This window comes from Pagrus pagrus (genome assembly GCF_965226575.1).
Source record: "Pagrus pagrus genome assembly, chromosome: 16".
In the NCBI taxonomy this organism is placed as follows: Eukaryota; Metazoa; Chordata; class Actinopteri; order Spariformes; family Sparidae; genus Pagrus; species Pagrus pagrus.
In genome coordinates, this window is record NC_140200.1 from 11,043,067 (window position 1) to 11,058,195 (window position 15,129).

The 15,129-nt window shown below is 48.6% G+C and overlaps 1 protein-coding gene across 8 annotated transcripts in view; it reads right to left on the minus strand.

Moving 5' to 3' along the window:
* Window positions 1-15,129, minus strand: part of sash1a (SAM and SH3 domain containing 1a) — a 177,227-nt gene that overhangs the window by 20,333 nt on the left and 141,765 nt on the right. For 5 of the 8 annotated variants that reach the window (XM_084377602.1, XM_084377607.1, XM_084377604.1 and 2 more), the window contains exons 3-10: window positions 14,038-14,088; window positions 13,897-13,946; window positions 8,925-8,965; window positions 8,712-8,801; window positions 8,511-8,623; window positions 7,184-7,282; window positions 2,063-2,198; window positions 648-1,624 (exon numbers count right to left, since the gene is read on the minus strand). In XM_084377602.1, the coding sequence (XP_084233728.1) occupies window positions 648-1,624; window positions 2,063-2,198; window positions 7,184-7,282; window positions 8,511-8,623; window positions 8,712-8,801; window positions 8,925-8,965; window positions 13,897-13,946; window positions 14,038-14,088 (1,557 nt within the window). The remainder of the gene's footprint in view (window positions 1-647; window positions 1,625-2,062; window positions 2,199-7,183; window positions 7,283-8,510; window positions 8,624-8,711; window positions 8,802-8,924; window positions 8,966-13,896; window positions 13,947-14,037; window positions 14,089-15,129) is intronic. The other 3 variants (XM_084377606.1, XM_084377608.1, XM_084377603.1) reach the window with 2 other exon arrangements.

Below are 15,129 nucleotides of genomic sequence, written 5' to 3' on the forward strand. Positions count from 1 at the left end.
AAAGCCTTTTCAGCGTCGGCAAAGACGCTGAATAGACGTCTTTCGGGTGTGTTTTTGCTCAGCGGGAAAGACCATTCAGTCACTTCGACTTAATAAGACCATTCATTGAATATGTCTCTGAGGCTGCATGCTGCAGTTCTAAGGAGGAGCAGCTTCATGCTTGTACTACAGCTCTTTCGCCCACAGGGATCAGTGTGACTGTGCGTATCCTTCGGGGGGGGTTTGACATTTTACAAAAGGCACTTACAAAACCTCTGCTGTAACTTAACCTCCCAAGTGGGCCACTGCACATCTCAGAATCATTTTATATTCAGCTGAAATGAAAAAAAAAAAAAAAGGCTTAAAGCCAAAGGCATTCACTTAAAGGTCAGAGAAGATGACATTCCTCTAAGGGCAGTTAGGTCTGTGATAGATACACCAGCCCCGAGCCTTTTCCTGTACATGAGCACAGCTGCGGTACTTTGAAGTGGGTTTATAACTCAGATAATACTAAACAGGTAAGTTGAAATCACTTGACCTGCCGTGTGTCTTGTTTGTGTATGTTCCCTGCGCCTTCACCTATCACCTCCGAGCTATTTCTGCAACTTTGAAGCACCGAGTCCTGCTCACACGAGGCGGTCGATTTGAATCTCACGGTCCAAACTCACAGACTTCTGCTGGATGCGCAAGAGCACCCGCTTGGTGCAGCGGTCCACACTGGCCGCCCACTTCCTGTCCGCCTCGCGGTCCTCCTCCAACAGACAGCGGCGCTCAGCGCGGCTGAGGGTAACTGGGCGCACCAGCTGGGCCCAGTTGAGGTGACCGTACAGGCTCCGCTCCACCACATAGGTGATGTTCAGCTCACTGACTGCCGTTCGACCACGCAGCCTGCGGGAGGGGAACACCCAGCTCCCTCCCCCGCTTCCAAAACCTTTTGATTTGGCTACGTCACAGCGTGCAGGGGAGGAGGGGGTGACAGACAGAGGGGAGACGGGGGTCTTGGCGTTGCGAGAGCGTTGGTACAATAGGTGCTTAGTGGAGTAAGCGTAGTTGGGGTCAGGTTTCCGGTGCGTCCAGCTGCCATGGTGCCGGTTGGCAGGTTGGTGCTTGGGGCTGCCTTGCGGACCGTCATCCAGGGATATCAGGAGGCGGGACTGGGCATGGGGTTTGGGGCGAGGTTTGGTGAGGCCATAGTAGGCGTAGAGAGCTTCGTTGTTACTTACCCCATGGGAGATGGAGCTCAGGGCCTTCCGCATCTCGCCGTCAGTCGTGGAGCGCGAGAGCTTTCCTTCGTCGTCCAGTCCACAGCCATCCAGCTCTGAGAAGGAAGAGCCACTGCCTCCAACGCCAGAGATGGAGCCTCCCAGGCCCCCAGAGCTAACCGGGGTTCTCCTGGGGGGCCGGATGAGGCCGTGGGTACTGGAAGACTTGCTGAAGGTTTTGACCAGCTTGTGACCGGACCAGGTGTCCAGGCTACTGGAGGAAGGGGAGTTGGTCAGACTGTCTGTGTCTCCATCCAGAGAGAGTTGATCCTGGGTGAGGGAGGGCAGGGAGATCTCCTGGGGCAAAGGGGGCTTCTTTAGGACTCCTGTGTACAGAGCTGCGTTGTCCTCACAGGTGGGTAGTGCGTCTAGATTCAGAAAATCTAAAGGAGGAGAGGAAGATGACAGAAACATTTACTCGGGAGCATTTAGACATCTGAGTCTGTGGAGTCTCATGACCCGTGTGTGGTTTTCACAACCACAGCTAGCCCGAAAATATTTCAAAACACATTCTTAAAGTCTGAGTATTGGGCAAAACCCATGACAGAAGAAAATGTGAAAAAAATTATTGCTTTTAAAACGAGGCATGGATTTTAAATAACTCTCCGTTGGATACAGAAATGCTGCCATAAAGTTAACTTTACCTCAGTGAGGACAACAGCTCAAAAAACAGATTTTCAGCATCCAACTTTCACAAGTAATGAAGTGTGAGGCCTCAGACACAGTCAGAATTAATCTTAATTTGCCGTTATAAACAATTAGTGACGGATTTAAATCATGTTCAGCTGTAAGGCAATCAAAGCAACATAGGTGGCACGAACCTTCTGAGCCGTGTTTCTTGCCCTCCTCCACCTTGATGAGTTTTTTCCTGACCCGGCGTGTCGAGTTAACCAGCTTGTGAAGCCGCTTGAACTTCACAGAGTCCTCTGATTGCTCATCGTCCGACTGTTCACGAGACTGGTGGGAAAGAGAGGGAGAGGGAGGGAGGGATGATAAAATAAAAGGGACGGACGGCCGATGACTTTTAAATTAAAAGGAGACGTATTATGCTCACTTTCAGGTTCATAATTTTGTTTTGGGTTACTACTCTTACAGGTTTACACGCTTTAATGCTCATAAAACAATTCAGCTTTCTCAGCCTGTCCAGTGCTGCAGCTCTGTATTCCCCCTCAGTCTGAAGCGCTCCTGTCTCTTTAAGGCCCGCCTCCTGGATACACAGTCTGCTCTGATTGGTCAACTCACACACACCTTAGCCAGCTACGCTCACCGTTTCTCCGGTCGGCTCTGTTGTGTTTTCACCTTCCAGTTAGCTTCAGTTCCAGCATGAATATAGGCATAAATTATGCAAATGTGTGACATGATGACATAGTGATGTTAAACGGAACGGAAAAGCATAATACGTCTCCTTTAAATAAACCTTAATCGACACAAAGGTGCAAGCAGGAGGAACTCCTTCAGCATAACACTTCATCAACAGCAACAAAAATAAAATGTATGTTTCGGTGTAAGTAACGAGGTAAAAACAACCTTTGACAAATACATTTTGAGGATGCTGCGATGATGCGATAGATGGGAGCATTGTTTAGGATGGAGTCAAAGTTAGTGAGGTGAGAAATGGAGGATCTGAGGGATGGCGGCACGCCACATCGTGTCAAGTTCATATTGTCGTAGTGAACACAGAACAAAAATGCACTGAAGTGATGAACCAGATGAGACAGCCATTTAAAAAAAACAAAAAAAAAAAATGGGTACAACCGAACGACACAATGAATCAGTCTGATGGGAAATGGTCTATTTGGCATCAGAGGCTGTTTACAGCAGAGGAAATGGAGGGACGTGGTCGTATGTTATGGGTGTCAACAACATCCCAGTATTTTCCCTCCATTGAAGGCCGCTGCATATAAACTCTCTGCACAGTGGAGTGGAAAAGAGACCAAATCATAGAGTCAACGGCTTCATCACTCACACACAAACACACAATTGCACCCCGAGCTGTGTGTGTATGCATATATGTGTGTAGATCTCTATGCTCTCCGTGTGATGATGATGATGATGATGATGTCGATGAGCCGAGCTTTGGCGTGAAGATTGTCTGGCAGGAACTTCCATCACTATCACGGAGCTCAGACGGCTTAATTTGTTTTTATTTGCCACTGGTTTCCACAGCAACAACCACCTCTCCGGTCACATGCTGCCAGTTCCACAGTCGAGGTTGACTGCATCGCTTGCAAAGGGACACACTTGCATGCACAGACGCTCACGCACACACACACACACACACACACACACACACACACACACACACACACACAACTAGACAGAACAGGCCTGCGGGGCTTAGCTCTCTTGTCTCTGATAAAATGCAGCTCGAAAGCTAACAAGGAAGAAACCACAGGCCTGGCTCAGATGCTGCTGACACGCATCAGGAATGATGTCGACAACTGCGGCTCGGTCGGCTCAAAAAGCTCCGACATTGTCCGCAAAATCGCCACCACCTTCGCAGCACAGTGAGCTCTTCAGAGTGTTACGAATCAGAGTTGGAAAAGGAAACAACATCCTGCAGGTCTGTTCAACAAACTGTCCTCCCCTTGCCTCCACTTCACCGCTGTTAGGAGGTGCAGTGGTCAAGGTTTCTCACCTATCAGCTCAGCAGACCAGAGCGAGGGTTCGGCCATTCATTTGGCCTCTGACAAACCGCAGAAATGGGTTCTGAAAACCCAATTCTCCCCGACAATCCTTCGACTGAACCGCACAATTCAGGCCACAGCGGTGACTCCTTAGACTTTCCATTTGCTTTGAGCGTATTAGCTTCAGAGAATTGAATGTAATAATAATAAGTCTGTGTCAGAGAGGACTGATAAAAGAAGAAGAGGAAAGATGGGTGAGATGGGTGAGACCACCAAAGGCAAAGACTGGAGTCCATTCCTGAACCTTGGTTTCTCTTAATAACTATTATTGAGAAGTGTAAAGAAAGAGTGTCTCGTATGAAGTCATTCTAGCATCAGAGTTAACCCACATGATTTGTCCTTCTGCTTGTTAAATGGAAAAAAGGAGTGAGAGAACTGTCCACACATATGACCAGATAAACAGGGACAAGGAAGCCAAACATCAGAGGCCATGAATCAAGTCAGGGGTGACTGGCCGCCATCGAAAACAAGGTCAAAACAACAATTCCACCGTCGTAATTGCCATTTGGCTTCAGAAATTACTTTGAGGAACGTTTCCCAAGACTTTGGAGAAGCTGTTAAACTTAGTAACGACAAGCCGACATCCTCACGGCACACACCAAAAATTGTTTTCATGCTTTACCACAAAAACAAAAGAGGAAAACCATTAAAGATACAATCGGATTTGAGCAGTTAAGAGCGCCGAACTTACCGCTTCCTCTAAAACTTTCTGTGTTCACATCCAACGGGTTAAAGAGCGGGTCCCTCAAATCCATAGCGCGCCGACCACATTCTCACGCATGCACGGTTTCCAAAATAATCTCCGTGCGCATGCTGGCAGATGCAGACGCGGCCCGTTTCGTGAGTTCGGCTCTGAGGAATGAGGGGCTGTTTGGAAGCGCCGTGCCGCACAGCTAGCAGAGAAAAGGCGTGTTGTGCGTGGAGAACAATCCCGGCGTTTGAGCCCCTCTGACCCTGCCTTGGCCCCCACATCGCTAATGGCCAGCCCTGGAATGTGGCCTCCGATCGCTGGGGGAAGACAGCGTCAGGGGAAGGCACAGAGCAGCCAAAGATATGCACATGCTGCCGACATGTCAGCGACAAGCACGTACTGTACATTCAAATGTCTGTATATAGAATACAGACACACGCATAACTGTTAACTATTTGAATCTGCGGATGACCTAATTCCATTCATTATAAGGGAGAGGGGGCAGTGCATGACACTGATAGAGGCCCCAGCAGAGTCGCGGTACTTCCTGAAGAAGCCAATTTTGGAACTGGGGGCAACGGGAGATACAGAACTCCCCCTCTTTCAGGGCCCGGGGGTAAGAGCAAAGTCTTTATCTTCCCTCTCTCTCTCTCCCTTGTTTCCTCTCTGCCTCCAGCTCTCGCATTTGTTCACAGCCTCCAGAGCCAAGTTGTGTGTTCCTCTAAACAATACTCCTTCAGTAACTCTCCCATCCTCTCTCCTGTCGACAAAAACACCCCCCGCCCCAATCGATCAGTCTCTCTCCCCACAGGAAGTGAGCAGCGGGGGTAACACTGGGGCTGACGGACTGATGAGCCGATCGTCAAAACTCTTGCACAATCCACACCCAACCGCCAGAGAGCACAGAGAACCGGAGCTGGAGTTATGTATGGCATAATTAACCTAATTTTTATGTGGGAGGAAATCATCAATCATTGCGCAGAAGAAGAATTTAATAGGGACACTTGACGATTTGCATGAGTCCTCTTTAATGGTTTAAATAAATCACTGGCATTGAACATTCACAGCTATGAATGTGCAAAGAGTCTCGCACACTCGAACATATTCATCCACTTGAAAGAAATGGCGATTCAATCTAAATCTGCCTGAGAGCTGTAGGGTCAACCTTCCATTTACTTTAAGAATAAGAACACGAAGTGAACAAGCATAAAGCGGATGAGAGTAAACGCAAATGTCGGCGCTGTTTAGTCCTGAATAAGTGGCTCGTTTCAAAATAGCAAGAGCACGTATGCGCTGGGAATCATTTTCAGACGACTCGGAATTTTTGTGTTTGGATAAACTCACTTCCTGTCAAAAAGTGGGTCAGCGTGTGTGAGACTGCATGACGGCGTGCTATTCCCATATGATTCCATACTGTACTAACCTAATTAAAAGCCGCCGCGACTACTGCGAGTCATGAATCTGCATCGGAGCTGACCTACATTTCTTTAAGGAAACACACAAACATACGATTGTCAGCGAACGGCAAAAACAGCGTCCGACATGAACTTGATTGTCTGAGCTCCGGCTCCACAAGGCAAAGGATCCTCAAAGGTCTCGAGGTCTGGAGGCCTCCTCTGCGGGGATCACAGCTGACAAGATCGCTGCCAACAAAAGCGAACGCCGCGAGGGGTTTCGGGTTGTGACTATCCACTTGGCTTTCTGCAAGTTACAATTACGACTGATTGATGGAAACAGACCCGGGCTAAATTTCCATAAGACAATTTCCTTTTCGCTACGGCAGCCAATTTGACTCTGTTGAGGAAATATTTCAAATAAGATGCTCATGATTGGATTAACCTGATGAATAAAACAAGGATTCACAACAAACAGCATACATCTCAACCGAGGTGAGCAATGGGGAAAGAATCAAAGAGGTAACACTCCTGCTATTAAGATGCACATGACATGGTGGAGAGAACATACGTGCACAAGTGGATATATTGTAGCTCAGCTGATGAGTGAAGAGCAGAGAGAGAAGGGGAGATAGAGGGAGAGAAGGCAAGATACAAACTGAGTAGAGGTGGTTTATGCAATGGCATGTAAAACTGTCCAAAGTAAAAATATTTCAAACATCTCTAAAAGAGGGGACGTCGGAGACATCAAGCTGGGGAAACTAGTTGAGTTTACAGTCGTTTACATCTGATTAAAGGATAAGTTCACCCCAAAAAACATGAAAACTGCAGATAGAAAGTTGGGTGAAGCTTTGTAGTTGTTTTTGCTGCAAAGCTCCAGAAATGTTTTGTGGACTACAAAACCTCTTCCGCCTCCCCATCGGGATGGGGGTGAGCGGATAACGACTGCATTTTCATTTTTGGCTGAACTTTCCCTTTAAACACACACATCCATTCACACATACGTCCAAACAACAAACCGCCGTCCTCCTTCACAACCTCGTCGGCTGAAAAAATCAAACTTAAAAAGGTGAGAGTGGTCGAGGTGAGAGTGTTAAGAGAGGTAAGAAAAGGGGAGAGGTCAGGGGGGTTTTTTTTTGGAGTGGGGGTGGGGGAGGGGGGTGTACTTACGTTGCAGTTCGAGGACTGGTTTAGATTGGCTGCAGATCCGTCAGCCCACTCTGCAGTGTCACTACTGCTGGACTGTCTGCTGCGCTCATACTCCTTCAGCTACGTGGAGAAGAAGAGTTTAGAGAGGCAGAGGAACAGGGCGGGGGGGCCACCCACTCTCACCAAGCATGCTACATCTCTCCATGTGCTGTCAGACGAGTGATAGACGTCAAAGCGTGTGCATTCACAGTGCATGTATACAGACAGACAGACAGACAGACAGACAGACAGAACAGAAGGACTCAACCAGTGATGTAGTGGTAAATTAAAGGTGTGTACTATCGATTGAGTAGTATGAGTTTGGCGACTACTAAATTTAAGTCTTTGCTAAATATTAATTTATTATAAAATGTCTCTATTACTCGTGCAAATTGCCTACTTTTAATGTGTGTGGTATGACTATGAGAGGTAGGTTCGATTCTTTAACGGTTATATTCCACTACATCCCTGGACACATACTACACACCACGATACTGACGCACTACACAAAGACGCACAGGCACAAACAAGGAGTCGTATCGGCTATCCACAGAGGCTGATCATTGCTTGGTTTAACTGAGTGTCAATCGCTAGAGCGAGAAGCTATTGGCCCAAAGAAAAAAAATCAAAGTTGTGGAAAAAAACAAAAGAGGAATAAGGGGATAATTAACATCTGCCCTGTGGAGAGCAATCCAGCGCCCAAATGCCGCTGGACATTCATGCTTCCCATGAGCAAGACATTACAGAAGCTGATTGACAGGGAAGATGACGGAAGAAGAAGAAGTAGGCAATAAAAGAAGAAGAAGAAGAAGAAGAAGAGAGAATAAAGGAAAGCCAAGTAATTATCCACCATGTCCACCTAGAGAGAAGAAAACCACAATGCACGAGAGCATCCCGCCCAACAGATGGGGCTGTTGAGTTACCATGACCACCAATCCAGCAATTATGAACTGAACAACACACCCACACACACTCCATGAGCTCACACCCTGAAATCCCCAGAACTCTTGAGAACCTCTGGAAACACCAATCATCTGGAGTTTGTGTGTGTGTGTGTGTGTGTGTGTGTGTGCGTGTGTGTGTATGTGTGTAGAGGACAATGCAGGGTTAAAATGCGGGGCCTCGTACGTGTTAGTAAGAGTGAGTCGTTTTAGTAAGACGGAGCTATGGTGGGAATATGGAGCTGGAGACTAATCCAGGAGGAGGTCAAGGGGAGGGTTGGGGGTTTGAAGGGGGGGGCTACAGAGGGTGAGGGTGGGGGGGAAGTAGGCGGCAACAGGTGAGGCAGGAAGTCAGCGGAGCCTCCTACCCGAGCCAGAGCCTCCTCAACGGTGATCATCTTCTCTTTCACCATCATCATCAGCTGGATCCGCTCTTCGTCGCTCATGGTGATCTCGCTGGCCACGTAGCCTATGTCTTCTCCTGGAGGGTGCAAGGAGCAAAAGGTCAAACACGGAGGAAGCTCGGCTCTGCTCGGAGCGGCACATCGGTTAAATGAAGCTGCACGAACCTTTGGATGTCTGACGCATGACTGGTTTGTGCTGCGACTTGCGGAAGTTCTGCCAAAAAGACTTGTTCTTCTTCTTGTTGTCCCATTTACCTAAAGGGAGGGCAGGCTCGGTCAGATAGGGAGAAACATTCACCTGATAAACAACTACGACGACAACCACAGGAAACATAATGAGACGGCAGGAGACAAACATGAAAATGCATCTCAGCGTACCTCCAGATCCATCTTCAGAGCTGGATTTGTGCAGGGGCATTCTGGGAGAAAAGAAAGAGAGTCAACATCAGTAAAATGTCTCATTTTATCATGAAGTCATTAGTCTCTGTTGACCACATTGCCTCTAAACTGGGGCAGGGGTGCAGTTCTCTCTGTTCACCACTTGGGGTCAGTGGTGGTACTTAAGTGACGGCAAACCAGGCTCCTGAGGCTTAAGAGGGAGAAAGAGAGGAGAAAGAAGAAGGAGGAGAGGAGAGGAGAGGAGAGGATGGAAAAACAAGAGAGTCAGAGGAAGATGGTGGATACACAAAGTGTTTAAGAAGCAGTTAAGAAAAGAGGAAGATCAACAGGATGAAGAGAAAGAGAGAGCGGCCATGTGAAAGTGAAGAGCGAAAGTATGGAATCGAGGAAGAGAGAGACGGGTGGAGGAGGAGGAGGAGGAGGAGGAGGAGGAGAAACCACAAGGCAGACTCAGCCTGTTTGTGTTTCCACTTCCCTCCACAGGATAGACAGTCACGAGGAAGACGGAGGGACGAGTGGGAGAAGAGGAGGAGAGGGCATAAAAAGAGGGAGAGATGGAAAATAACTGAGTCCTGACATGTCTGTAAACCTTCCTAAATAATCAGACCTAACGGGGAGAAAATAACAACTCCAGGGCTGCGCGTGACACATGAACTGCACTCAGCTTCCAATCAAAAAGTCATGTATGAGCAGCCTCGCTTTAAGAGACGAGAAACCACATCAACAGAGATCTATCTGCGTCTTCTTTACGGAGGAAAGTTCAACGTAGATGCAGAAATCCTCAGAGGGAGGAGGTGAAGCTTCGGGATGGATAACACGCTACAGGTGTGTTTGTGTGTGCACGTGTGAGCGACAGCGACTGGTGCTGACATCGTACTTCCGCTCTTTCAATCAAAAAGAGAAAACCATGGCGGAAAGGAGAGGTAAGAACCATAAACGTGCCCTGTTGAGAGCCTCAACAACCTTAAGCAAAACTCTCGACTGAAGGAATCCGAGCGCCGACACGCCCTTCATGATTGCAGCCCGGCACATGCAGCTGCCGAGCCGTGCACGCAGACAGGCGGCTGCCAGAGAAGCCGTGTGAAAGTGTGCGACAGGATCAAAACAAGACGAACGGGTCACTTCCTGCATCCCTCTCCAGCGGCTGCATGTGTGTGTGCATATGTGTTCATATGTGCGCTCAGACATAAACCCTCTCTTGGTGCAATGGGAAATCTTCACGCGGCTTAAAGCCCGGCTGCCATGGCAACATAATGAGATGCTAATTGAATGGAGGCCTGTATGGTTCCCCCCCCTCTCAGATAGGCTAGGGCCAAAGCTAATGCTAATAGAACTCGCTCAATAGAAGCTTCTCTGTGGCGCCGCTGCCCCCCCCCCCTCTTCTTGATGCTCTATAAATTAACCTCCCGTGCGTGCGCGCGCACACATCCGCGCGCACGCACTTTAAAAGAGCTTGAATGTCTTTCAAAGAGCGTGTCAGTCCAGGCATTGTGCGGCTCGGCAACTTAATTGGTTTAACCTTAAATCTTTGGCATGCCTTTCCATTTCAATCCCGTTCGTCGCATTGAGCAGAGGACGTTTAACTGCTTCTCATCTCATTAGCATAAGCCAACTTTCTTTTTTTCCCTGCATAATATTAAGTGCAGTCTCTTGGCTGGACTTGTGCAGGATAGGTGAAAGTTTCCTCTAATGACACTTCCGCTTTGTGGAACTGCTACAAGTGTGAAAAACACGGGCTAATGACGCTGACGCGGGGGGTGAATTTGAAGTTTGCAGGGTGAAAGTGATAGGTCTGAGAGCCAGTTCCCAGGCTAGTATGCCAGGCATTTTGGAAATGTTTAACCTGTGAGTGCTGTCTATGTTTAGGACGAGGCTTCAGCTGCAACTGCAGAGATGTAACACAAGCAATCTGGTAGAAAACATGCACACAAAGACAACTCGTCAACATCCAGGGAAAAAAAAGAAGAAAAAAAAGGGATGACTGAATAAGCGATGATGGCATAAGCAGCTCTCACATGACACAGTATGAATCACAGGCCTAACATAGCTCCTATCCTGTGTGACGGAGCTGCTGTCCAGGAAAGATGACAAACCAGCTCACGGCGACATTTGCAGGTTTCACCGCGCTCAGCATAAATCGCGGCCTCGCGCGCACACACGACTGTGCGTTCTGGCGCGGCCACCTGGAGCGTGAGGCGATCTCCGGTGTTCTCGTCGAGACAATGAGAGGCAGCGACCCTGTGTGACGGTGGCGGCGTGCACAGGAAGAACAGAGGGGTGAACTCTTCAGGGGTCGGGGAAGAGGTCGGAGGTCACGTGGAGGGGGAAGATGGATGAAAATCATACCGATAATACACACTTTCTTTTGTGCTTGTGCGCGTATTTTCCTGCCAAACGCACACTGTCTGCTGTGCTCCACTCTCAGCCACAAGTTGTAAACATGCTGACAAAGTACTTTAGTTCCCCAACATGGTGCAGTTGTTCTAAACAGATTCTTCACATGGCACGGCTTACATTTCCATCTGATTACTGGTTGCATAAGCCGCACTTTCAGTAGCGCGACTGCCTCTGACATTCACGATCTCACAAACCCGGTTCGAGCCAGTAAATCAACAGTCTGCATCTTGTATCGCGCTTCGGTCGGGATCCATTTTCCTTCTGTTAACTTTTGCCGATAAGCTCGCTGCTCCCTCTCTCTGCAACAACACCCACCGATCAATCACCTCTCAAAACAGGAAGTCCCCCGCTTGAACCCTCCAGCCTACTGAGAGCGCTCTGTCATCGCCGCTCGCATGCCAGCCCCTCACAGGAGCCGTGCCCACCTCCTGTCAACAAAGTGACGGAGAGAGAGGGGTGGCACGGAGAGACAGAGGGGGGGGGGAGTCTGGGTAATCTCCTGTGGGTGCTATTGTCCTGCAGGGAGGTGATGATGGGGGTATCCGTGTCCGTGCGTGCGAACGGGCACGCGTGCCTCTTGTGAGGAATGTGTGAGGAACGGAGGGGGTTTGTCTATCACTGGGGCCGGCACATGATAAATTGCTACACCTGAAACCCATTCACAACAGTGGAAAGTGGACAATAGGCGGTGTAATAGAGACCAGGGCCGGGGTGAAGGAGAGGAGAGGGGCTGTCATGGAAGGATGGATTACAAAAAAAAAGGTGTCTGAGTTTCTGAGGGTTTGGATGATGGAGCGTAAAAACTTTAATAGCAGGATTAATTAGAAAAAGGTTATATAAAGCTATTCTATATCACTTTCACACCAGAAAATGGGTTTTGGGGGACTTTGTTGTAAGAGGAATAGATAGAAGGAAAGAGCTGACAGGGGCGAACGTGGAGCAGTTTCATTAGCGATTAAGTGAAGACTCAAGGTGAGACAAAGTGTGAATGTTTAGGAGAGTGGACGAGAGGACGGAGAGAAGCCAGGCTGACAGGAAGAGGAGAGAGAGTCGGCCAGCGAGGGGCTCTCTCTGCTTTCGAACGGCAGAGAGACGTCATCCCAAAATTTGGCATCTGGTTCCCATCATCCTCAGCGTTCGCCTGTTCAACATATACAGCCATGGGAGAAGAGATCATGTCTGTGGTATGCGTTTCCTCTGCCGCACGTGGCCGTCACGTGAACGTGACGATTCCACCGGGGTGGGGGGTCACGAAGGGGTGACGGCGAGGAGCAACCGCAAAAAATTAGGAAAAAATGGAGATAAAGGTGAACCAGCCCAGCATGAAAGGGCCAACTGACTTTAATTCTGTCCGACACATTTACAGAGCTGTACTGCCGACCAACTTGGATTGCTTTAAATTGCTTTAAATGCGCATAGCAGTGATCTCATGGGGGGCCACGGGCGAAGAAGTTCGTACACACAATATAAAGTGGCGTGAAAAAAAACCAACACACGCACTCAATTGCGTTACAGGAACCAGTGAAAAGGAACCCCACCCACCGGTTCCATCCTGCTCTTTCGTTCATGCTCCTTCGCTGTAATCATTCGGCCATCACCCCTTCTGTGTCTCCCCCCCTCTCCCCCCCTCTGCTGGACACAAAGGCAGGAAGGAAGCATGGACGGTCAGAGAACAGAGAACGGGCTGCTGGACCGAGCAGGTCAGCCGGAGGAAGCAGCCAGTGGTTTTCCTTTCACCGCAGCGGGGATGTGAGCTGAGGGGACCGACTATGGGCATATGTGACGTGTCGATACATGTTGAGGGCATGTTTCATCAGCTGGGGATTTATTTCATCATTATAAGCACTTCAGTGAGTACATGAACAGGACATATAGCATGCTAGCTACTGGCTGATGAAACTTAAAGGTGCAATATGTAGGAATTTTATTTTTTTTTAAATCAGAAGGTGAAGAAATAAGAGTTTTGATGTCTTTAAGATAGCATGCTAACCAGCTAGCCCCAAGAGGTGGCCAATTCTTACATATTGCACCTTTAAGAGCAATATCTGGCCATTTTGGGAACATTTATATATTCACATTCTCGCGCAGAGTAGGATGAGAAGATTGATACCACTGTCGTGCTGCCGTACTGCCAGCAGTTAGCTGAGCCTCTCTGGATAAATCAGTATTTTCCATGGCTGAACCTGGTCGACTCCTCACCCACGCACCACCAACGCTCATCCACGAAGAGTTAAGAGTTTTCCACCTGACGAGCCGACCTCCACTCCCCACGGGCGGGGGCAGAGGCCTAGTGCGAGCTGTCGCACGAGAGATCGATCAATCAGGCGAGCTGCACGCGGAGGTGCGTGTATTTCCACCCTTAACTGAAAGCGCGAGCCGTGATTTTGTGTGCAGGCGTGTACGGTTTGATGCGATCCAGACGCAGGCTGCCCCGCACATTGTTTTGACATGCAACAGACACACATTTCAATCTAAGCATATTCCATCGCTCAGCACTGGCTCTGGCCACATGTTGCGGTGATAAAGTGTGTGTGAGTGTGTGGGGAGGACATACTTTCTGTCTGTTTCTGGAGTGGACACCTCGCTGCTGAAGCCTAATGATTCCTGAGGACAGAGAGGAGGAGACAGGTGTCAGATTGAGTTTTTAGCTAAAGATTGGACAAAATGAAGCTTATGTTTTCGCGTCTCTGACTACCTGGATCTCAGTACGGAGCTGCAGGGATGTGCTGCTTGGGTCCTGTTTCTCCTGGAAGAAAAAGGCAAGAGAGAGAGAAGAAAGTCAAATATGGGTGTCAAAGATCAATCACTTAATAACGGGGGGACATGATATACAAGCACAGAGTTCAGAGGACTAGACAGGTAAAACAAGACCTGTTCATAAAGGAAAAAAAAGGTCAGTTAGGCTATGGAAACAGTGGATGGTGTGTTCAACAATGCCCTCATGCGGGAAAGACGTCTTCGGTCAGGTTCATGTAGACACACCTGCTTATCGGTGAAAACAAACACAAGCACATGCATGCTGCGCCAACAGCCCAGCTGAAGACAGCTCGGCAAGTCCCGTCTTGCTACAGGTACCCAAACCTGCAATACTTGTTTCGGTTGTTAGTGAATGCCGCTGGTTGGTGGTGCAGCCTTGGCTTTCCTCGCAGAACAAGAAACACCTACGTAACTGCCTCGAAAGATTTACAGTGACGTGAGTGTGCACCACCCTCGACACGAGGAAACACCTGCTGATTTTACGCCAATCTTAAGAATACAACATATTCAGGGTGAAGGCAGATATCCAGACTTTGGCCATGAGTTTAAGGAACAAACTACTCAAAACTGTTTGTTTTTTTAAAAAAAAAACTCCCTTCACTTTCACTTTCTGTGCTTTTCCAGTCAACACTCTCTAACAGAGATGTCTAAAGCAGGTGTCCTCATCACGGCAGACACAGATGAGCCCCAAACCAAATGCTTCTCCAGATAGACTACACGATCACAACAAGTCTGCAACTTTGCTTTCAACCTCCACCACGTGACTACTTAAAGCCAATGAACAGCCTTGAGGGACCGGCTGAGTGCGTACTTCCTTGAGTTGGACGGGATTACCCGACCCCCCGCGCTCACACTCGCCCACCGATGCTTCACACAGGCACAGTCTTGTACTGTGGGATATCAGGCGCCGCGGTAACAGATGGGGTCAGCCCTTTGCTCCGGGGTTGCGACCATATTTTTTCTTTGTTGATTTCTAGCAGCCATTTTCTTGCTCGTTGCACAATGAAAAATATGTGGCTTTATATTCCCC